This window comes from Motacilla alba, chromosome 10 (genome assembly GCF_015832195.1).
Source record: "Motacilla alba alba isolate MOTALB_02 chromosome 10, Motacilla_alba_V1.0_pri, whole genome shotgun sequence".
NCBI lineage: Eukaryota > Metazoa > Chordata > Aves > Passeriformes > Motacillidae > Motacilla > Motacilla alba.
The window spans coordinates 19,593,799-19,617,695 of record NC_052025.1 but is presented as its reverse complement, the minus strand read 5'-3'; the positions used below and the strand labels follow the sequence as shown (position 1 = coordinate 19,617,695).

The 23,897-nt window shown below is 54.0% G+C and overlaps 1 protein-coding gene across 2 annotated transcripts in view; it reads left to right on the top strand.

Moving 5' to 3' along the window:
* Window positions 1–23,897, top strand: part of ITGA11 (integrin subunit alpha 11) — a 46,064-nt gene that overhangs the window by 10,810 nt on the left and 11,357 nt on the right. For both annotated transcript variants that reach the window (XM_038146989.1, XM_038146988.1), the window contains exons 2-19: window positions 331–442; window positions 7,000–7,109; window positions 7,914–8,005; window positions 8,311–8,425; window positions 9,691–9,818; window positions 10,340–10,488; window positions 11,450–11,594; window positions 12,311–12,476; window positions 13,415–13,485; window positions 13,938–14,082; window positions 15,710–15,858; window positions 17,241–17,381; window positions 18,011–18,214; window positions 18,898–19,028; window positions 19,529–19,695; window positions 21,160–21,302; window positions 22,205–22,315; window positions 23,032–23,117. In XM_038146989.1, coding sequence (XP_038002917.1) covers window positions 7,955–8,005; window positions 8,311–8,425; window positions 9,691–9,818; window positions 10,340–10,488; window positions 11,450–11,594; window positions 12,311–12,476; window positions 13,415–13,485; window positions 13,938–14,082; window positions 15,710–15,858; window positions 17,241–17,381; window positions 18,011–18,214; window positions 18,898–19,028; window positions 19,529–19,695; window positions 21,160–21,302; window positions 22,205–22,315; window positions 23,032–23,117 — 2,102 coding nt within the window. In that variant the 5' untranslated portion in view covers window positions 331–442; window positions 7,000–7,109; window positions 7,914–7,954. The remainder of the gene's footprint in view (window positions 1–330; window positions 443–6,999; window positions 7,110–7,913; window positions 8,006–8,310; window positions 8,426–9,690; window positions 9,819–10,339; window positions 10,489–11,449; window positions 11,595–12,310; window positions 12,477–13,414; window positions 13,486–13,937; window positions 14,083–15,709; window positions 15,859–17,240; window positions 17,382–18,010; window positions 18,215–18,897; window positions 19,029–19,528; window positions 19,696–21,159; window positions 21,303–22,204; window positions 22,316–23,031; window positions 23,118–23,897) is intronic.

Here is a 23,897-nt window from a genome sequence, read left to right as displayed (position 1 = left end):
GAATTTTGGGAAGCTGCAGGCGAGGCAGGGCTGGAACGCTCTGGAATTCCCATCCTGGCTGGGATGGGAATGGGATCAACCCATCCCCGCTCCGGCAGCATCTTCAAACATTCGGGAGCAGCTTTCCCGGGATGGGCGAGGCTGGAATTGCCTCTGGAATCGTCGAATCCAACCCCAAGCGGGAGCACCCGGAGCAGGGCTGGGATTGGAATGATTCCATGGCTGGAACCTTTCCGAGATTTCAGAATTCCGAGTTCCTCCATGCGGAATTAGCGTTTTCCAGCTTTTTTTGGCTGACGGATCCTTCCCCTTTTTTTTTCCCCCCCTCAGGATTCGGGAATTCCTTCAACATCGACACCAAGAGGCCCCAGATAATCGCGGGATCCAGGGAATCTTTTTTTGGATACACGGTGCAGCAGCACGACATCGGCGGCAAGAAATGGTGAGTGGGCTCCAGGAAACCGGGAATTCCAGCGGGAATTTTGGTGGGAATTACACCAACCCACCCCAAATCTCCTCCAGAATTCCCAGGAATTGGTGGGCCAGGATGAGGTGCTGAACAAAGGAAAAGTTTTCCTTAAAAAAAAAAAAGAGGAATTTTCAGTGGGATAAGGGAATATTGGGAATTTGGGAAGGGTGGGTATGGAGGGGGTGTCCTGGCTGGATCACGATTCCTTGGAGCCCCCCAGGGCTGGAATCCCACCTGGAATTTGGGTCCAGGCCATCCTGGTTTTTACAGTTTTGCATGGAGGAGCCGGGACCTGGAGAATCGATCCATCGGGAATGCGGGATGAGCCTGGGATTGGCTCAGGTTTGGGATTTCGGGTGGGTCTGGCTGATCCCAGGGAGGAATCCAGGGCCAATCCTGGGGGAATCCCAGAGCTGATCCCAGGGAATCCCAGGGACGAATCCAAGGCCGATCCCAGGGCTGATCCCAGGGGAGTGAATCCCCGGGGATCCCACCCGGATGTCGGCAGAGATCTTTGGTGCATTCCCGGAGCACCTCAGGACGCTCCAAAGCCCATGGAATTCCCTGGAATTCAGGATCTGCCCCCCAGGTGGGTGAATCCAGGCTCAATCCCATAACTTATGCAATGGATATTCCTGGAATTCGGGAATGCAACCCTCGCCACCTTTGGAAAACCTTCCTGTGTCCTGAGCCTGTGATTCCCATTCCATGGAATTTTGGGAAGTTGGGGTCTCTCCTTCCAAGGCTCCCAGCCCTGTTTTCCACCAGGACTGGGAGTTTATCCCATCGGAATTGTGCATCCTTTGGAAGGGCTGATGCCTTGGGGTGAAATTTGGGAGTTCAGTGTTTCCCGGGATTCTGAGGGAAAATGCTGGAAAACTCCAATGTTGGGAATATTCTCATCCCGGTTGTATCCATAGGAGCTGTTTTAGCTCCATCCCAGCCCAGGGGCTGCAATTCCCGGGATATTTGGGGTCTCTTATCCCATTTTTCCGTGCCACCACCACCGATGGGGTGCCCAAGGGCTGAATTCCCTGGAAACCTGGAAGTTTTTCCTGCTTTCCCAAGCAGGACCAAAGCCCATCCCTGGCTTCTTTTCCCAACTTTTCCTGGCAACACCCACGGGATCCACCTCTAGTTTTTCCTCCTGCTGGTTCCTCTGCTTGGAAAAATGGAATTTTTTCCGGCGGGATCCTGTGGGTGCCCACGGACATAAAAACTCAGGACAGCGCTGCTGGAATCTGCAACTGAGTGGGAAAAGATTCCAAAGGGAAAAATGCGGACACAGCTGAAAAAGTGGAGAAATCTGGGAGCAACCAGAAACCTGTGGAATAAAACCCATGGATGCGCAGAGGGAGCCGGATCAGAATTCCAGGAGCTGGATAACTCCAGGAGCTGGGAGGACACGGGAGGAAAGGGAATGTCCTGAGACCCCAATTCCTGCCGAGCGTCTTCCAACCCCATCCCAAAGAATTCCACAAAATCCACTGGAACACAGCGGAGACTCCGGGCTTCTCTCAGAATCCCGGCCGTGGATGTGCCGGGATCCAGCTGCCAAATTCCAAGCGCGGAATCCGAGGATTTTGGCACCTCCCCTCCAGTCTGAGCCTGTTAATGCTGCTCTTGGCTGCTGGGCATTGTTTGGGAACGGATTCCAAGAATTTCGTGTTTATGGGGTTTTTTTTCCGTATATTTCTAAAGGAATATTGGAGCGGCTCCAAACAGATCGGATTCTCCAGGTATTTTTGGAAGTCGGGAATTTTTCCCCTTTTCCAAACCTTTCAAGGAACCACACAGGCTCATGGAAGTGCATCCCAGAGAGCGGAAAATCCATGAGGAAAAAATCCAGGTTATTAAACTCTGGGGGGCAGGGAAAAGATTCCACTTGGATATTTAAGGCTGGAAAAGCTCATCCATGTGGGATTTGATTTTGCTCCGGCATTTTCCAGAGCAGTGAGGGGTTTCCAGACCTCCTTTTCCACACTTTTTCCATCTTTTCCGTGGAGCCGGAGGTGCCTTCTCCAAGCGGGGATGGAAAAGATGACAGCAGGTGCCTGGAATTCATCCCAAAACCACCGGAGCTCCATGGAATGGCAGATTCCCGCTCCTGGAGCAGGCAGGGAAAGGGGGACCTGGAATTGTGGGATTGGAGCATTCCCAGTGTCCAGACTGGGGTTTTTTTTGGGAAAAATGGGAACTCCCTGTGCTGCTGGGACAAAATGACCCGGGAGGAATTTTGGGATGAGGAGAAGGAATTCCTGGGAGGATGAAAAGGGTTTTGGAGTGTTTGGATCCCAAATCCCAGCAGGTTGGTCGCTGTGGATGGATTTATTTGGGAATAATGAGCAGAATTCCCACAAATGGGATGTGTATCCCCTAAAACCTGGAAGCTCTTGTGGGAATGGGAGCTCCTGGATGTTTGGGGCAAACATAGCCTGGAATCTCATGGAATTTTTGGGAGGAATCTTCCTGGAGGTCCCAGAGCAGGGAAGAAAGGGAAAAAAAAATTCCCTTCATCTTTCATCTCCCCCTTCCAAGTGTTTGTCCGGGATGCTTCCCACCATTCCAGGAGCTGTGGCTGGGAGCATCCCAGAGCTCCTTTCCCAAGGAATCCTGGAGAAGGACACCCGGAGCCCATTCCTGGAATTTTTGGGATGCTGGATGCTCCTGGGGAGATTTCCTTATCCCAACCTCGTATCCCACTTATCCAAAGGGAAGTTCTGATCCCAAAACTCCTCCCTGGGAGCATCCCAAAGTTCCTTTTCCAAGGAATCCTGGAGAGGGGGACAGGCAGCGGTGACAAATCCGGACCCCAAATCCCAGAAAACAGTGGATGATGGGAGCAAAGGCAGCCCACGGAGCTCTGGAATACCGTGGGCAGCAGGAATGCCACATTCCCGTTTTTCCAGGAGTTTTTCCCCCCCGTTTTTTGGGATGTTTAAGGAGATGTTTCCAGGCGAGGCCTCTCCGTGGTTCTTGGCTCAGCCGGGATTTTCCATGGAGCCGTTCTGGGATCTGTATCCACAGGGTCCTGTGGGATCTCCAGCTTCCCTCTGGGGATTCCCAAGAAAACTGGGAATTTCCCAGGTGACTTTTCCCAGTCTCCCACTTCCACCCCAAACAAAAACCCTTCTCCTTCAGAACCACTGTTGATTCCCAGATTTTTTGCCTCCCCATCCCTGGAATGCTCAAATCCAGCTCAGAGCACCCGCTGGAAGTGAGGCTGGGATGACCCAAACCATTCCATGGTTTTCTTGAAAACGAGGCAAAAAAAGAGGGAAAATCCCCCCCAAAAAACAGGGAATAAGGTGGGCTGCCACGGATCCTGCATCCCGGGGTGGGAGGGAGAGCCAGGAGCAGACTCTGTGGAATTCTCTGCGCTTCCACCAAAATATTCCAAGCGCTCCGGCGGCGGCCAAGCCACAGGAGAATTCCAGCCAAGAAAACCTCTGGCAGGAGCTGGAAAACAGAAACCCCTGGAAGTGTTTTTCCAGATCAGCACAATTCTGGCTTTCAATCCAGCCAGAAGATTTTTCCCTCTTTTTTTTCCCCCTCCTCCTTTTCCCTTCGTCCCGGCTCAGACCGGGATTGTCCAGGATCAGGGCCTGGAGCTCAGGGGTGGAATGGGATGAGCTTTGAGGCTTTTCCCACCCAAACCATTCCAGAATTCCTGGATTTTGCTGGTTTGGAGCCTTTCCCAGCCTTCAGGCATGGACACATCCCATTCCCAGCCTGGCCGGAAAATTGGGAATCAGGACCCAGCACTGGGCTTTGCTTGGAGAGCAATATCCTGGGGTATTCCTGCTTTTTCTCTCCTTATTTTTTTCGGGATGAAAGCTAAAAACCCATCCTCAGACAGCTCGGAGCAGCCAGAGCTTTTCCCACTTAATCCCTGTCGGTTTTTTCCCCTTTGTTTTCTCCGGGAGCAGGGAATGGCGAGGGAGGCGAGGCAGGAATTGTTTGGTTCTGGTTTTCTTTCAAAGCCTCGTTTTTTGGCCGAGCTGTGATGCGGGAGCCGCTTCCCTCCTGGGAATCCAGGGAAAAACCGGGAGATTTGGGATGATCCCAGGATGTGTGGAGGGGGAAAGCTTGAAAAAACCCAGGAATGTCTCCCCTTCTATAGCAGGATGCTCTGATTTTCTCCAGTTTTCTTGGGATGAGCTGGGTTATTTGGATATTTTTGGGAATTTGGGATAACCCATCCCAAATCCCTGATTTTTTTTTTTTTGTTTTTGTTTTTTTTTTTTTTTTTGTTTTTGGAAGGAAAAATCCAGGATTTCTAGCCCGAGTTTCCAAGTAAAGGAAGAGTGGAGCAGCATCCCTAAAAACACCTTCCAAACAGCTGGAAAAGCCTTTTTCCTGAGCTGCCAAGTTTCCGTGAGGATTTGACAGCTCCGGCTGATGAATCATTCCCATTTAACCGAAAAGGGAAAACAATTCCATTGTTTTTTGGGAGACAAGAATTCCAGCTTCAGGAGCTCCGCAGCCGCTCCGCGTTCATGGCGAAAGCTGGGAATGTTTGGGTTTCCTTTGGGTCTGCCTCGTCATCCCAAAGGGATGATCCGACCCCAAACCCGCTGGGTTTTTTTGGGAATATTGATTAATGGGTGGTGTGATCATATTAATATGGGAATATCGATTCATGGAAAAGTCTCCAAGAGGATTCCCTGCAGGACGGGGGGCGCATCAAGCTGGAGCTGCTCCCAGGAGTTCATGAAATTCCATGTAGCTGGAATTCTTTGGGAATTGGGAATTGCACCAGGAGAGCCTCGTTTTCTGGGGAGCCTCCACCTTTTTTCCTCCTCATCCTCAAGGTTTTCCCATTCCCCTTCCCCATCTTCCACCTTTTCCCTCCTCTCCACAACCAAATGGACACGAGAGCGTGGGAGAGCCTCAGGAAAATGAGCAAATTCCTGAAAAATCCCAGGTTTTCCTGCATGCTGTCAAGGACAGCTCCAGCTGGAGATGATTTTCCCGTTGTGAATTCCCACATTAAGGCGTAAGACAGGAAGTGTTTCCATGAGAATCCTTGGATTCGGGAGCCTTTCCTTGGGTGAGCGGTTCCGGTTTGGGATAAAAGAATGGGATGTTTGTCTTTGGAGCGGCAGCATTTTTAAGGAATGACAATTCCTGGACTAACAGGGAACATCTGTGCCGGTGGCTTTTCCAGCTGCTGGGAAGGGCCCTCTGGAACAAAAGAGCTCCTGTTTATCTAGAGATCCAGACTGGGACGGCTGCATCCATAGGATTTTTGGGAAGCTAAAAAATAAATTTTAAAAAAATCCCATTTATTTTGGGAGCGGGAGTTGCCAGCAACTCGTAGTGCCGAGGATTTTTGGGATAGCCTGGAACGAAGGGATGGATTCCTCAGGTCCTGAGCTCTTCCTGCTTTTGGGTTGCTGGGTTGGAATGCTGTGGTCAAGAAAAAGTGGGAAAAATGTTTGGATGTCCCAAAAATATCTCAGCTGGGAGTTGGTGTCTTTGCTGGGGAATGGGAATTAGCAGCTCCCTTCTTTTGGGGAGCAGGAAAAATTCCAACGTCCACTGGAGATCCCAATGTTCGGAACAACTTCAGTTTGGACCTAATTCCCTTCTCCAGGGTTTTCCTGGGGAAAATTCCTTCCCTGCACTGGAGATCCCGATGTTCATCTCCTAGTGCTCATAAGAATCCCAGCTTGGAGCAAATTCCCTTCTCCAAGATTTTCCTGGGGAAAATTCCTTCCCAGCGTCCTCACCCACCCCTGGAGATCCCAACGTTCAGCTCAGGGCTGTTCATAACAGCTCTGGGTTGGAGCAAATTCCCTTTTCCAGGATTTTCCAGGGAAAAATTCCTTGTGGATCCCAGTGGGATTGGCTGGAGGCGCTCCACCAGCTCCTCGTTATTCCTTCTGGTTCTGCTGGAATCCAGCATCCACATCCATGTCCTGGAGACACTCACGGAATGCAGTGGGAGGTGTCTCCACATCCATGTCCTGGAGATGCTCTGGGAATGCAGTGGGAGGTGTCTCCTTGTCCATGTCCTGGAGATGCTCTGGGAATGCAGTGGGAGGTGTCTCCTTGTCCATGTCCTGGAGGTGCTCTGGGAATGCAGTGGGAGGTGTCCCTGCCCACGGAGGGGGTTGGGATGAGATGATCCTCAAGGTCCCTTCCATCCCAAACCATTCCATGACCCTTTGGAAAATCTCCTCCATAGGCGGCAGAGGCACAATCCACGGGCACCTCAGCTGATTCCAGGGGATTTGGTGCCACCCTGGAGCTGCTTCCCTGCCCCTCCCCGTGCTTCCAGATGGGTTTGGAGCCCTCCCTCCCCTCCAGGAATCCGCTCCTTGCGGCTGATGCGAATGAATTCCGTAATTCCAGGTGGCAGGGTCACATTCCCAGCTTTTTTGCTGCTCCAAAGGGAAGGAGAAGCTTTCCTTCCACTGAGGTTGGGGCCCTCTGCTTCCCAAACCCGGGAACCGTGGCTGAGGAGTCCTTTCTCCCAGGGGATTCCCGTTGTCCCGGTGCTGACGGCTCCGTGTTTCCCGCAGGCTGGTGGTGGGCGCTCCGTACGAATCCAACGGGCAGCAGAAGACCGGAGACGTCTACAAGTGCCCGGTGCTGAGTGAAAACCACGGGAACTGCACCAAGCTCAACCTGGGTATGGCCTCCCAGACATCCCAAATCATCCCTGAAAAACGGGATGTTGGGAAGGGATCCCTCCCTGGGGAGGTGGAATTCCCAGAGAAGCCCCTGGATCCCTGGAAGTGTCCAAGGCCGGGTTGGATGGGGCTTGGAGCACCCTGGGATGGTGGAAGGTGGCACTGGATGAGCTCTTTAAATTCCCAAATTATTCCATGATTCCCAGTTTGCTTCCCAAAGGAGGAGCTCTGGCTCATGGGGAGCTGCGTTTTCCAGAGGAACGGATGGATCAGGATTTGGGACACAGCTCAGTGACCGATCCCATTTAGGATTGACGGGGCTGCCCTGGGGGCTGTTCCCAATTTCTCGGCTGTGCCATGGAAAAAACAGGGATTCCCTGGGAATCCAGGATGAGGAACTGAGCCCTCCGAGCGGTTTCCTCCTCTCCAGCTCCCAGCCTCATTCCCAAAAAAAAATTTCCTTCCTTGGTTGTTCATGAAGGAAAAAACCCAGTTTTTTCCAATTTTTTTCTCACCTTCCAAAAATCCCCAAAACCTGGAGTTACGCTGGCAGAGATTCCTCTCCGGCACACAATTCCCGGTTGCTCCAGTGATTCCAGGGGGCATTCCGGATTTCCCGGGAACGTCCCTGATGCCAGCCTCTTTCCCAAGGGCGGGTGATGTTGGGTTTTCCAAAATCCCCAAAACCTGGAGTTGCGCTGGCAGAGATTCCTCTCCGGCACACAATTCCCGGTTGCTCCAGTGATTCCAGGGGGCATTCCGGATTTCCCGGGAACGTCCCTGATGCCAGCCTCTCTCCCAAGGGCGGGTGACGCTGTCCAACGTGTCGGAGCGCAAGGACAACATGCGCCTGGGCCTGAGCCTGGCCACCAACCCCAGGGACAGCAGCTTCCTGGTGAGCAGCGTTCCTGGGAATACGGGCTGGGAATTTGGGAATGTGCACCGGCACAGGAAGCTGTTGGGAGGTTTCCTCCTGGTTGTTTTTTGTTTATGGAATGTAGGGAGATTTATAGGGATTTATCAATAAAATAAAATGAAATATAATAAAATATGATGTAACAAGATAGAATCAAGTGGAATTAAAACGAAATTAAATTAAATTAAATTAAGTAAAATGGGAAAAAAAAAAGAAATGAAAATAAAGCACATCCACGGAAAAGGCATCCTTTGAACCAAATCCTGCTTTTTTTACCCCGCCAGGCCTGCAGCCCCCTGTGGTCCCACGAGTGTGGCAGCTCCTACTACACCACGGGAATGTGTTCCCGCGTCAACTCCAACTTCCGCTTCTCCAGAACCGTGGCTCCGGCTCTGCAGAGTGAGGACCGAGATCCCGGCTCCCATTCCCGGCTCCCATTCCCGGCTCCCAATCCCCGCTCCCATTCCCGGCTCCCAATCCCCGTTCCAATCCCAGCTCCAATCCCGTCTCCAATCCCACTTTGACTGCACAAAACAAAGCCCTCATTGACCAGGAGTTAAAGATGTTGGAGTTCGGGAATTTGGAGCCGGGATTTTATGTTGGAGGGTTGCAGTGAAGTTTCCTGTCTTTCCTGGAGCTGGGAAGGATTCCCAGAGATCTGTCCTGCTCCTGGGAGCTCCTCATCCCATGGGATGTGATTCCCCAGCTCCAGAACCCCTCTGGTGTTGGTAATTCCCAGGGCAGATGGGCTGGGAAAAATGGGATTTGTGGGGATCAAGGCAGGAAAGGCAGAACCAAATCACCAAATTCCCAGGGCATAGAGAGGGGCTTGGAAAAACGGGATTTTTGGGATCAAAGCAGTAAAGCCATCAACGAATTCCCAGTGTCACTTCCCTTGTTACGTTCGCTGCAAAGAATAATTGGGGTTTTAGGGAGTTTTGGGAAGTGTTTATTTAATGGGATGCAGGGTCAGCTCCTGCCCCTGATTCCCGGGATGGGATGGAGATGGAGGCACACAGAGGATCCCAGTGATCCATGAGTGACTCCAATCCACGGATTCTTTCATCCATAAAAACCCGTGGGGTGAAAGAGCAGCCGATAAATCTCTGAATTCCAGGATCACCAAGGAATGCTGTAAAACATCGGCGAGACTGAGATGATCCTGAGCAATTTTCCCCACTGGAAAAAAATCCTTAAATCCTTCCTGCTCCGGCTGCAGAGCCGAGCCCTGGGGTCCCCTCCGGGGTTTTTGGCTGCCTCGGAGACGAGGATTTCATGGGAAGGGAGGAAATGCCCGCCTTGCTTTCCATGGCAGGGCTGGGAATGACTCAGGGATCAGGAACGGCTCTGCGGGAGGAACGGAGCCGGATCCTGCTCCTCTTTGAAGTGTGGAATGATATTAAACGGGATCAAATTCCAAAGCTGAATCCCAAATGATGCCGCTGAGTGTTATTCCTAGGAAGCGATCCCATCTTTTCACAGCAGAGAGGATTCCTGTGGCTTCTCCCCACCTTGCTGGAGCCCAAAGTTCTTTCCAAAATTATGGAAATCAGATTTTTTTTTTTTTCCCGAGAAATCCTAAGAGGAAGTACCTGGCTGGAAGTGAAGCCATAAATCTGCCCCTTTGCAAGCGCACTTTTAACGAATCCCTGGATTTTCCACAGGATGCCAGACCTACATGGACATCATCATCGTTCTGGATGGATCCAACAGCATTTATCCGTGGGTTGAAGTCCAGCACTTCCTGATAAATATCCTGAAAAAGTTCTACATCGGTCCTGGACAGATCCAGGTGAGGCCCTGAACCATTTGTGTCATCCCAGGGCCATTCCCAATGTCCCTTTTCTGTCAAGCTGCTGGAATTTGTCAAAATATTGGGATTTTTGACTCATCCCATGGGGAAAAACACTCCCATTAATGTCCCTAAGTGAGCTATGGAAGGATGTCACATCCCACATCCCAGTGGGAACAGGGAGGAGGAAACCCCATGGAAAGGAGCTCTCCATGCTCTTGCTCCGAGTAATCATGGGATGATTTAGGCAGGAATTTGAGCAGGAACATCCCAAATTTTCCCAAATAGCCCAGTTTGGTCCCACCTGGAGATGCTGTGGGTCCAAACCGGGACAGTGCAGCGCGGCACATCTGGATCACCCCAAAACCCAAGGGGAGAGCCATAAAACTGGGAATTAATCCCACTGAGGCAAAACTGGGAATGAGCGTAGAGAATTTTACCCGTGGCTGGCGACTCCAGCGCTGGTGGCGGACAGGACCTCGCTCCGCCGGCCTTCTTGGTGCCATTCCCGTCGTTCCCAGGTGGGAGTTGTCCAGTACGGAGAGGACGTGGTCCATGAGTTCCATCTGAACGACTACAGGTCCGTGCAGGACGTGGTGGCGGCCGCCAGCCACATCGAGCAGCGCGGGGGCACCGAGACCAGGACTGCCTACGGCATCGAGTTCGCTCGGTAACACCCCTCCCGCTCCCGGTCCTATCCCCAGGAAAACCTTCCATTCCACTTTTTTTTTTTTCCTTCCTCCCCTCTCCTTTTGTTTTCCTTGCTGCTCAAGAGTGGGGGAATCGCCAGGGTTTGTCGGAAAATGTGATCTGGGGGAAGCTTTCAGGGTGGCGCTTCCCAAAACTGCTCCGTCCTCGTTTGCGGCTGGGGCAGGCTCTGGAATTGTGGCCTCTCCATGGAAGCACCTAGGGATGAGCTCCCAGCCCCCAAGTTCAGCCACAGGACCTGGAAATCTCTGGAGAGTCCCCAGGAACTCAGCACAGCTCCACCTCCTCCCTTCCCAGGGAAAAATCCTTGCTCCTGCCCTTTTCCCAAGCGGTATTCCTGCTGGGAATCATGACATTTTATGTTGGAAAAGAGGTCAAAGATCAAGTCCAGCACTGCCAAGGCCACCACTGACCATGTGCCAAGTGACACATCCATGTGGTTTGGAAATCCCTGCAGGAATGGCGATTCCAGCACTGCCCTGGGCAGCTCGGATGGGTTTTAGATGGATCCTGGCCAGATCCGAGCAAGGTCCTGAACGATTCGTGTCACGCAGAGTCCCCAGCCCTGCTCAGCGTCCCTTTTCCATAAATACGCCGGAATTTGGGACCGTCAAAATCATGGGATTTTGGCAGGGGTGGATAACGGGATGAAGAAATTTTCCCTCACAGGGAAAAGCCCCACAGGCCAAGGCCAGAACTCCGCTGGCCAGCTCAAATCCATTCCCCCATCCAATTTTGCCGAATCACAGCCTCTTTTCCCGCAAAAAGCGGGGAAATCCACATCCCAAAGCATTTCCCGAGGGTTCCCGCACCTCCCCAAGGGGCAGCAGCCCCAGAGACCCCTCGGGGCGGGCTCGGTGGGGCGGCGGAGCCACCGCGGAGCTGGCGGGGCTGAGCAGCCCAGGGCATCTCTTCACTTGCAGCTCGGAAGCGTTTCGGAAAGGTGGCCGGAAAGGGGCAAAGAGAGTAATGATTGTCATCACAGATGGAGAGTCCCACGACAGCCCAGACCTGGAGAAGGTGATTGAGGACAGCGAGAGGGACAACGTCACCAGATACGCCGTGGCGGTGAGTGGCGCGACTTTTGGGTCCTGGGAGTCCTGCGGAGCGTGGTGGTGCTCCAGGAATCCCAAAGCACCAGGACAGACCATCCCCACTGCTCCTGGAGCATTCCAAGAGCTCCTGTCCATCCCCACTGCTCCTGGAGCATTCCAGGAGGTCCTGTCCATCCCCACCGCTCCTGGAGCATTCCAAGAGCTCCTGTCCATCCCCACCGCTCCTGGAGCATTCCAAGAGCTCCTGTCCATCCCCACTGCTCCTGGAGCATTCCAAGAGCTCCTGTCCATCCCCGCTGCTCCTGGAGCATTCCAAGAGCTCCTCGTGGCTGCTGCTGCTCTTGGGATGCTCAGTTCGGGATTCGGCTGCCAGAGCAGGTGCCGGGACCAGGGACAGGCAGGACACCAAATTCCATGAGGAATGTCCAGCCGGGAGGAATTGCAGCAGTTCCTCTATTTGTTCCCTACAAAGAGTTGTCAAATCCGAGGATGGGGCTTCTCCCACCCCAGAGGGTTTTGGGATGGTTTTATCCGTCCTGGAAAAGCTGCCCAGAGGAGCTGCTGACCCCCCATCCCTGGAAGTGTCCAAGGCTGGACAGGGCTTGGAGCAGCCTGGGATAGAGGAAGGCGTCCCTGCCCGTGGAATGGGATGAGCTGTAAGATCCCTCCCCACCCAAACCATCCAGGAGCTCTAATTCCATGAAAGTCTCGCGTTTTATTCCCAACCAGGTCTTGGGTTATTACAACAGGAGAGGAATCAACCCCGAGGCCTTTCTGAACGAGATCAAATTCATCGCCAGCGACCCCGACGACAAACACTTCTTCAACGTCACCGACGAGGCGGCCCTCAAGGACATCGTGGATGCTCTGGGAGAAAGGATTTTCAGCCTGGAAGGTGAGGGGTGCTCCTCCCCGGCGCGTCCCAGGGCTGGGAATGTGCTGCTGATCCTTCTTTTCCACGAATTTGTCTCCCGCAATATCCGAGCCTAAAATCCTGCTTGGAGTATCTTCAGATTGGAGGAAATGTCTTTATTTGGAGTGGTTGGGCCCCTCAGATATCAGGAGAGATCCCTTTTCCAAAGGACACACCTCACTCCAGCCAGAGGAATTCTGGTGGCTTTGATTTTCCTTTTTATAGAAAACCTTGGGGATCTGGTATGGGGGGAATTTGGGCGTCGGTGTCTTCCTCATCCATCAAATTCCAGGGCTGTAAACAGGAAAACCCACACACAGGAGCTTCCTGGGGTGCCAGACATCGGGAGATTATGGGAATAATGTCGGGGTTTCGGGTTCATTGGCTGAGATGAAATATCAGGAAATATTTCTGTCTTAAATGTCAGCTCTTGTGACAACTTTGTCGCTCTCCCAAACTAAATTTATCCGAATTTCAGAGGAAAAATGCAGCCTGGAATGAGCAACTGGAACAGAAGATGGAGGGCCCGCACTGGGAATGAAACATCTTCAATTTGGGGGATTTTGGCTCAAACCGGCTCACAAACTCCCCACAAGTTTCCCAGTTTTCTCTGTCCAGCCTGGTGCTTCCCTATGGAAGTTGTCCCGGATGAGGAATTCCCCCAGTTGGAATTACGAAGAAAAAAAACCTCCAAATCCCCAGTTTTGGGTGATCTTGCAGCTCTGCAAGGGGAGAAGCTGCACCCCAGCAGAGCTCCCAGACCTCCTAACAGCACGAGGTTGTGGAATTGGGGGATCTGGGGAGAAATGGGATCATCAGGAGGACGTGGAGCTGCTGGAGCGATTCCAGAGGAGGCCCCGGAGCTGTTCCAGGAAAGCAAACTCTCCATTAAACACAAATTCCCTTTTTTTGTGTTTAAGGAACCAACAAGAACGAGATCTCCTTTGGGCTGGAAATGTCCCAGACTGGATTTTCATCCCACATTGTGGAAGTAAGAGAGGAAATGTGGGGATTTTTCTTTTGCTCTTGCCTTGTCCTTTTTATCACCCCCCGCTCCAGGTGGGAGATTGGGATTTGGGACAAATTATTAATTACAGAGTTAAATAATTAACATGAGGATGAGGAAATGCTGCTGGATCATCCCATGGGAAAGGGAGGTGTTGGGAGACCCGAGCATCCCTCAGGATCTGCGGCAGATCCTCCTGATGCCATGGCCTCTCGGGAAGGACGTGCTGGGATGCCTGTGGAAAAAGCTCTTGGGAATTTCCTGGGGAGAAAAAACCCATTGGAAAATCAGGAATAGGGTGGAAGTGTCATTCCAGCAGTTTTAACACCCTCCAGCGTTCCAGGTGTTTTTGGAAGAACGGTCTGTGTGGGATCAGAGGGATGGAATCGCCTCCACTTGGGAAGAACCCCCATCAAACCACTCCCGTTTTCCCACAGGACGGGATCCTGCTGGGAGCAGTGGGAGCCTACGACTGGAACGGAGCTGTCCTGAAGGAGACCAGCAGCGGGAAGGTCATCCCTCTGCGGGAATCCTACCTGCAGGAATTCCCAGAGGAGCTGAAAAACCACGGAGCCTATTTAGGTGGGAAAGCTGAACGAGGCCGAGCTGCCACAGGCCAGGGGAATTCAGGATTTTATCCTTAAGAAAGAGGAAGCAGGGGGCGTTCCTCATGGGAGAGCTGTGGGATGCAGCACAGGAGCATCCTCACCTGGGAAGAGCCCGGCTCCGATGGGATTTTTAAATCCCACAAATGGGATTTAAATTCAGGAGCAGCCGAGGCGGCGGGCTATCCGCAGCTTTCCTTGGAATGGTTTCAAAGCAGTGATGGAATTTCATGCCTAGGCAGGAAATACCTGCTGGGTTAATCCATTCCATGTGCAGCCACGGGAGCTCTGGAATAAAAATATCAGCCTGGATGGGGAAACGCAGCCTCTGCTCGGAGATGCGGCTGTCCCGTGGCGGGGAGAGAGGTGGGATTCTGTGGGATCAGCACCTCAAGGCTCTTCCCTGGGAATGGGGACACGTGGATCATCCGTGGGGTGACAGCAGAGTGTCCCCCGAGCTGGGATGGCTGTGGGTGTCCCATGGGAATCACTGTGGGAGCTCAGCTGGGCTCTCTTTAGCACTGCCTGGAGTGAGAAATCTGGGAATGTTAAGGAATGCTGGTGTATCCTGCTGAGGAGCAGCCTGGGGGGCTCAGGGCTGATGGTTGGTTTAGGAATATCCCTCCAGGAGGGGCATTTTTAGGGAAAGAGGGACCCCAGGTAAGGCTGGTGAGTAGGGAAAGCGGTCCGAAAATCCCTGGAGAATACTCAAAATTCAACTGGATGTGATCCCAGGGAATCTGATTCAGTTTCATGATTGGTCAGATAGAGAATCCCAGAATTCTGGGATGATTTGGGTTGGAAAGGAACTTAAAGCTCATCCCATTCCACCTTCCCCTATCCCAGGTTTCTCCATGCCCCATCCAGCCTGGGATTGGAACATTCCAGGGATGGGGCAGCCACAGCTTCTCTGAGCACCCTGTCCCACTTCTAAGGATTTGATTGGAATTTAAACCTGAGCCTGAAGGTTCAGGAACCTGGACTTGGGGTTGAAATCCGGGATGTGGCAGCCCCAGCTATGTATTCCTACAAAATCCCATCTGCTGCCATGGAAGTGCCGCAGCCCCAGGGGTGATCCCAGTAGGAAAAGGGGATTGCTCAGGGTCATTGGCTTAGGCAGGGTTATTTCCATCAGGAGGAATGGTTTTGATGGATTCATGGCTTTTATTGGACTGGGAATGTTGACACCAAGCACCAGGAAAGCTTTTCCTGCCTGGTGTTCCCGGAGCAGCAGGAGCTGCAACTTCCCAACACTCAGCACCTCACGAGCGTGCGTCCACCTTGATGTGAGCCATGAAATAAAACAGCCAGAACTCTGGGAATTGCAGGAATTGGATTCACCTTCAATAAAAGAAGGATTTGCACAGGGAGTGGGAATCAGGCAGTGCCAAAACTCCCGGCTCAGCCCCGGCTGTGGCAGCACCGGGCAGGCGGCTCCGAGGCGCTGGGGTCCGTCGGCGCGATTTCATCTTTGCAAATATCCCGGTTTTTTTAAGCTTCCCTTTTTGGGAAGCGGCCAGAGCTGTGTCAGCAGCTGGGGGCTAATGGAAAGCAGGCCCTGGGAGCGGGCAGGGGACTCTCGCTCCGTGTCCATCCCTTTCCAGGTTACACCGTCTCCTCCGTGGTCTCCACCAAGCACGAGCGGATCTACGTGGCGGGAGCGCCGCGGTTCAACCACACGGGCAAGGTCATCCTGTTCAACATGCACAGCAACAGGAACCTCACCATCCACCAGGCCCTCAAGGGAGAGCAGGTAATTCCGGACGGGAATGCTGCGCCGCTTTTTCCCCTGCGGAAAAAAATCCCTCTCCCTTGATTTTCCCGAGTTGGGACGGCTCGGCAGCGCCGCGCAGCCGTGGGTGTGCCGCTGTCCTGGTCTGAAAGGACAGGTGTGTGTGCTAAGGAGGGCAGGAGCCTCCCCTGAAACGGAAAATGGAAACCCCCTCCCCCTAAATTAGTATAATTTTGAAATTAAGGGGCTCTCAGGCAGAGATGTGGGAGGAGGAGCAGCAGTTCTTTACTAGGAAAACTAAAACACGAATGCAATAGCACAAAAAAGAAAACAAGCCACTGCCAGAGTCAGAGCAGGAGCTGAGCCCTGTGGGTCAGGGTGGTGGCACAGTGCCATTCCACGGTGGCTCAGCCCTCCTGCAGGGCCAGCTGTGGTTCTGCTGGAGCAGGGATCCTGCACAAGGCTGGAGTTTTCCTCTGAAGGTCCAGGGCTGCTGGAGATGGGCCTGGAATTCCTCTGGGAATGCAGGGAGAAGAGAGCTGCTCCTCTGGGAATGTGGGGCAGGAGAAAGCTGCTCCTCTGGGAATGCAGTGGGAGTGGCTGTCTCTGGTGTCCCAAAGTCAGATTCTACCCAGGCAGGAATTCTTGGCTCCTCCCCTGGGTGCAGCATCTCCCCATGGGATGATGGAATTGTATCAGCCATGCAGGGACACTCACTGGCCATGATAATTAATAGATAATTAATAATTAATGGCCCATGAACAGCAGAGATCTCCCGGAGGGAGGATGGGCTGTGGGAGAGATGAAGAAAGCTGCCCCATGAGCAGAGGAGAACTGCCCCAGCTCTGGCAGATGGGGACAGAGCACACACCCCTGATGTGCGGTGCTCTTCAGGGCAGTCAGGACTTGGTGAAGGGAAGGAGAGATCCTGACTCCATTTCAGAAGGCTGGTTTATCATATTATGAAATATATTACATTAAAAAAACCCACACTATAACTGTACTGCAAAGAATAAAGAGAAAGATTCATCAGAAGGTGAAACAGGAATAGAAAGGAATGAATAACAAAGTTCTGTGACTCCCAGAGAGCCCGAGAGCTGCTGCCCCCTGGATTGGAGAGTAAGTAGAAACATCCTACATCAACTAATCAAGAAAGCACCTGCCGCATTCCCCAGCAGCAGATAACAAATTGTTTACACTTGAAGCTGAGGCCCTTCAGCTTCTCAGGAGAAGAAAATCCTAGCAAAGGGATTTTCATAAAATACTATAACTACACACCCCCATTCCCAACCTAAGACAGCCGGTTGTGGCTGCGTCCACAGCCCGGCCGGGGCAGGAGTGGGATGTCCCTGCGGACCCAGGGGGATGGTGGCATCATTCCCAGCCCGTCCTGTCTGCCCCAGATCGGCTCCTACTACGGCAGCGAGATCAGTTCCCTGGACGTGAACGGCGACGGCGTCACCGACGTGCTGCTGGTGGGAGCGCCCATGTTCTTCAGCGAGGGCAGGGAGAGGGGCAAGGTCTACGTGTACACCCTGCACGGGGTGAGTGGCACCTGGGGACACCACAGGGACATCGGGGCGCTCTCGTGGCCGCTGTGTCCCCCGGTGGGGTCTCAAGGGACGGGTAGAATGGGATCTTTGCCACGTGGGAATGTGGGTGTCCCTCTGGAGGAACAATCTCCAGCCACGCGGCGTCCTCCGAACCTGCTCCCTCCAGGGAGAGCTCAGAGCCCCTTCCAGTACCTAAAGGTGCTTCCCTGTGGAAGTTGCCCTGGATGGGGAATTCCCCCAGTTGGAATTACGGAACAAAAACCACCAAATCCCCAGTTCTGGGTGATCTTGCGTGGAATTAATGTGGAATATTAATTATTCTGGAATTTGTCTTTATTATGGAAGTTAATATTACTATAGAATTATTATTATTATTATTATTATCATCATCATCATCATCATCATCATCATCATCAGATATGGGACTGGCTCGGGGGGGCCCAGGGCTCCTCATTCCCCAGGGATGTGCTCCAAAATCCCCCATCCCTGGGAACGCTCCCCCCTCCTTCCTTGGAGCATCCCTCCCACACCACCGCGCTGCTCGCTCGAGGGTGTCTCCTCTTCCCAGCCTTGCTGCTGATGCTTTGGGAATTGCCTTCCTTCCTTTCCTTGCCTGGCAGAACCTCTTCGTTCCCAGCGGAGCCCTGGTGGACCTCCAGAGTTACCAGAATTCCCGTTTCGGCTCCTGCATCGCCGCCGTTCCCGACCTCAACCAGGACTCCTACAACGACCTGGTGGTGGGGGCCCCTCTGGAGGACGAGCACCAAGGAGCCATTTACGTTTTCCTCGGATTCCAGGAGACCATCCTGAAGAAGTACAAGCAGGTGGGGCTTCCCCGTGCTTGGTTTTCCTCGTCTTTCATGGGAGTAAATATGATTTGTCCCTGTTTTAAGGAATGATGCAGCAGGGCAAATCCGCACCCGGGATTTAATTGTTAATTGCTACAGCCAGATATTTCCTCTTTTGAGGCATCCGAGACAAAACATTGGAATTCAAGTGTTGGAACAGCGCTGGTGGAGTCCCCATCCCTGCTGGGACTTAAGAGGTGTGGATGTGGCACTCGGGGACACTTTGTGGTGGCCTTGGCAGTGCTGGGGGATGGTTGGACTCCACAATCTTGGATGGCTTTTCCAACCTGAATTATTCCATGGAATAGCAGGGGAAAAGGCTTGAAATTAGAGGCAGTGTTTAGCAACCATTGCAAGGGATTGCTATAGATTAATTAATTATAATTTTTTATTTATTTATTTATTTATTACACTTTTGATAAATGTTAAATAGGCAGGGTAAATCCAGTAGCAACCTTGGGTGGCGTCTCCAAAGAGAAATTGCTTTCGAAGCAAATGCTTTCTCTTTCCCAAAGAGAAATTCCCTGGAAAACCATGTTTAGCAGAACCTCTTGGAACGGGCCATTTTCAGCGGCTCGGCGGAGCCAGCCGGGCAAACCCTTGGCAGGCAGGGATGCTCCTGCTGGAATCCAGCCTGGATTACTCCCGTTCCTTTCCAGCGGATCGCGGCCGCTGACCTCGCTCCGGGCCTGATGTATTTTGGATGCAGCATCCACGGGCAGCTGGATCTGAACGAGGACGGACTCGTGGACTTGGCTGTGGGCTCGCTGGGGAACGCCGTGGTGCTGTGGTGAGCCAGGGATCCTTGGTGCCCTCTCCTGCTTCCCTCCGCCCAAATCATGCCAAAATTTTTCCAGGAAAAACTGGTGTCCCAACAGTCTGAGCCATCTTGCCTGGATAACCACCCCCTGTCCAGCGGGGCTGTGGGATTTCAGTACCCTCGGGCCCTAAAAGGATGCCAGAGTTGGTTTTCCACTGAGTTTCATCCATAGCTCTCCAGAAGTTCCAAATTAATTTGCGGGGATTCGCCTGGGCTCCTTCCAGTCTGATTTAATTAGAGCAATATTTTCAAATGTTAATTAATGTTTGGGGAGTCCCTTGAAGCTGTTGGGACCGAGGGTGGCTGTGCCCAGCCAGGATGGGCCGCCCTGGGCTCTGCTTGGAGAGCGCCTTTGGTCTTCCCAACCTTCCGCGAAAAGGAGGGGAAAAGGCAAACCGGGAGCTGTGGGAGGCTCCAGGATGTCCCATCCCGAGCCAGAGCCCATCCCATGCCCTCTCCCCACCCCGCAGGTCCCGCAGCGTGGTCCAGGTCAACGCCAGCCTCCGCTTCGAGCCCTCCAAGATCAACATCTTCACCAAGGACTGCAGGCGCAACGGGAAGGAGGCCACCTGCATGAGGGCCTTCGTCTGCTTCACCGCCCTCTTCCTCTCCGCCCACTTCCAGACTGCCAGCGTGGGTAAGGACAAAATCCCAATTCCTGCCTTGCTCGGGTCCCCAGCCCCATGGAAAACCCAACTTTTGGGATGGAAACCATCCAGGAGCTTGGAGGAGCTCACGCGTCCATCTGCCACTTTGGCGTCACTCGCGTTTGTCCCTGTCCCGGCAGAGTCTCTGGGTTCTGGTGGTGGTTCTGCCAAAGAGACACCCTCAGGATAAATCCCACCTCATCCCTCACCTGTTCCCTGGGCTGAGCTCTCCTGGGATTTGCCTTTGCGTGCTCTGTGTGACGGGAATGTCCCCGCAGAGGGACAGGAGAGGACGTGCCCGGCCCGCCTTCCACAGGGCTCACCCATCCCTCCCGCCTCCCGCAGCAGCAGGACACATCTGCTGGCCAGATGTGCGTTTTCCACAACATCCCAGGGAATCTGTGGAGCTGGCCAGCTCTCCCGTTAAACCCTTGGATGGTGCCGTGACCCCGAGCGATCCCCGGCGGATTCCCGGGAGTCAGCGGAGCGGGGAGGCGATAGCGGCTCAGCCCCTGCAAGCCAGCAGCAAACACTGTCCAAGGAAAATCAGGATCCGAAGCCAAAGGAAAAACTCCCAGTGCCCAGAGCAAGAGTTTTGTTTCGTGCTGTCAAATCCAGCATTTTTCTCCCTGCTGCTGTCCCTGTGGGATAAAATCTGAGTGGGATTTCCTTGTTTATTTGATTTTACCTTTATTTCCCCTGGAAATAAAGAGTCGCCCCCTGGATGAGCCCCTCTGCTCTGGAGCCAGGCTGGGAGAGCTGAGGGTGTCCAGCCAGGAGAAGAGAAGGATCCAGAGAAACCTTCCAGGGCCTAAAGGAGCTCCAGGAGAGCTGGAGAGGGACTGGGACAAGGGATGGAGGGACAGGACACAGAGAATGGTTTTAAACTGAAAGAGAGACAGATCCGATTTTGGGAAGGAATTGTTCCCTGTGAGGGTGGGGAGGGGCTGGGATGGAATTCCCAGAGCAGCTGTGGCTGCCCCCGGATCCCTGGAAGTGCCCAAGGCCAGGCTGGAGCAGCCTGGGACAGCGGGACGTGTCCCTGCCGTGGCAGAGGCTGCAGTGAGATGAGATTTTAGGTCCCTTCCCAAACCTTTCTGAGATTCTGTGGTTCTCTGAAATCCCTGCTCGGTTGGGAATCTCCAGTTGCTTTCCAACGGCAGTGCAGGAACCAAAGGATCTCCACAAATCATCCAGGTGAGGGGTGAGCTCCAGTTCCTCCAGACCAGCACGGGAACACTTGAGAGGCAAACAATTCCACGCCTGCACAGATTTTACACAGGGCCTTGCAGTAATTCATTCCCAAAACTCCTCACTTGGAGAGGGGAACCTTCTCCCAGAGCTGCCTGCGATTTCCCCGGATTTCCCTCAGCAGGGAACGGGCACCGGGGCCACTCTTTGCCCAGGGTTTGGGGCGTGTGGCCCCAAGGCCTGAGCTGGGCCTGTCCTTGCAGGGCTCAGGTACAACACGACCATCGACGAGCGCCGCTACTCGCCCCGCGCGCACCTGGACGATGGCGGCGAGCGGGCGGCGCCGCGGGGGCTGCTGCTGCCCGCGGGGCAGGAGCTCTGCCACACCCTCCCCTTCCACGTCCTGGTGAGTGTGGAGCAGGAGGTGTTCTCTCCAGCACCCCTCGGTGGCTTCCCGGGGTGGGAACGAGCCTCATCCCGCTGGATTCGTCCCGCTGGCTTCCTCCCCGCCGGTTTGATGTGGTCAGGGACGGAGCTGCCAGCACGTGGCAGCTGCTGGGTCCCCAGGCGGTGACATCATTGCAGCTTCCACGTGCTCCATTCCACCAGCCGTGTCCTCAGGGAGGGCGTGAGCTCCTCATCACGGGGTCAGGGCTGCTTTTCCTGCTCCAAAATCGGGAATGCTCGTTGTTTTTCCCATCGGGAATGGAGCGTCGCCGTGCCAGTCCCTGGTGGTGTCCCCCAGGTCCCACCCCGGGGTGCAGAGCTGGTGGATCCCTGGCTGGCAGGGAACAGCTGATGCACAAACCTGGCCAAACCCAAACATTCCCAGGGAATGAGGAGAATCTCATGGAAGCCAGGCAGGCCTGGGCTGCCAGACTGGCCCAGCCCCAAGCCCCGGCTGAACTGCTGTGAACTTTTGGGAAAGTGGAGGCTGGAGCTGGAGCTGGAGCTCGTGATTTAGCCCAAAAAACATCTCCCTCCAGAGCACCCCTCTGCACCCCGGGGCAAGGCATGGGAGGGGCTCCTAGGGGCATCCAGACAGCAGGGTTAGGTGGGATATTGGTAAGGAATTCCTAGCTGGGATGAAATTCCCAGAGGAGCCGTGGCTGCCGCTGGATCCCTGGCAGCATCCAAGGCCAGGATGGAAGGGAGTTGGAGCAACCTTGGAGATGGGATCTGGTTTTTGTTACATCCCAGCCCTGGGCTGGGGCTGCAGGACAGACCTGTGACCTTTGGGGACACCCTGAGGGGCTGCCCCAGGCCGGGCTGCCCTGGGCTCCTCTCCACGTTCTCCACGTGCCGCAGGACACGGCGGATTACGTGAAGCCGGTGACGTTCTCCATCGACTACGAGCTGGAGCACCCCGAGCACGGCCCCATGCTGGACGATGGGTGGCCCACCTCCCTCAGGGTCTCGGTAGGCAGCAGCTGACACCTCCCAAAGTGACACCTCCCAAAGTGACACCTCCCAAAGTGCCATATCCGTTGGGCCATTTCCCAAAACTCCACATCCCGGGTGCCACATCCCGGGTGCCACCTCCCAAAGTGGCACCTCCCAAAGCGTCATCTCCCTGGTGCCGCTTCCCAAGGTGTCATCTCCCTAGGGCCACTTCCCAAAACTCCACCTTCCAAGTGCCATATCCCTGGTGCCACTTCCCAAAGTTCTGCCTCCCCGGTGCCATCTCCCTGGTGCCACTTCCCAAAACTCCACCTCCATAGTGCCATTTCCCCGGTGCCACCTCCCCAGTGCCACCTCCGAAAGTTCCACCTCCCCAAGTGCCACCTCCCCGGTGCCACCTCCCCGGTCCCACCTCCCCAAGTGCCACCTCCCTGGTGCCACCTCCCAAAGTGTCATCTCCCAGGGGCCACTTCCCAAAATTCCACCTCCCAAGTGCCATATCCCTGGTGCCACTTCCCAAAACTCCACCTCCCAAGTGCCACACCCCTGGTGCCACCTCCCAGAGTTCCACCTCTCCAGTGCCACATCCCTAGTGCCACACCCCTGGTGCCACCTCCCAAAGTGCCACCTCCCACAGTTCTGCCTCCCAGGGTAGAGCTTGCCACCTCCCAGGGCATCGGGGCAGATTTACCCCGGGGAGAACTGTCACCCAGCTGCTCTCCTTGTCCCCTCAGGTCCCCTTCTGGAACGGCTGCAACGAGGATGAGCACTGTGTCCCCGATCTGGTGCTGGATGCCAGAAGTGACATTCCCAGTGCCATGTGAGTAGGTGACCCAGAGCATCCTCCAAGAGTGTCACCAGCTGGGGGAGGCTCCAAAAATCCAGCCCCAGTCCGTGTTCCGTGAATTCTGACGTCGCTGGTCCTTCGTCCAGCGTCACCACAAGGTTCATCCAAGCCCTCCATGAGGTGCTGCTCCTTGGGACTTCTGAGCCTCTCCCTGCTCCCGGCCTGGAAGGAATCCGTGGTTTTTCGGGGAATCCACAAACCAGGGAATATTTGGTGCCATGGTGATGAGCTCCAGGGATACAAATCAGGAAATAGCAGGGAATAACTGCAAGGCTGGCATTACCCACCTGGCAATTACGGGCTTGACTCATGGAAATAATTCCACACTGCAGCTCCGTGGTTACAGAGCCATTAAAGGTTATCCCTGCATCCACAGGAGGCCCCAGAGCTGCTCCGAGGGCTGGAGCCCCTCTGGGGCCAGGGCTAGGAGAACTGGGAATGTTCACCTGGGAAAGAGAAGGATCCAGGGAGAACTCAGAGGCCCTTCCTGAGTTTAAAGGGGCTCCAGGAGAGCTGGAGAGGGATAGGGGGACAGGACACAGGGCATGGCTTTAGGTTAAAGAGGGATATTGGGAAGGAATTGTTTCCTGTGAGGGTGGGGAGGGGCTGGGATGGAATTCCCAGAGAAGCTGTGGCCGCCCCTGGATCCCTGGAAGTGCCCAAGGCCTGGTTGGACATTGGAGCATGGAGCCACCTTTGCTATTGTCATGGGATCTGTTTCTTCCCTACATCCCAGCTGTCCCGAGCATCCCT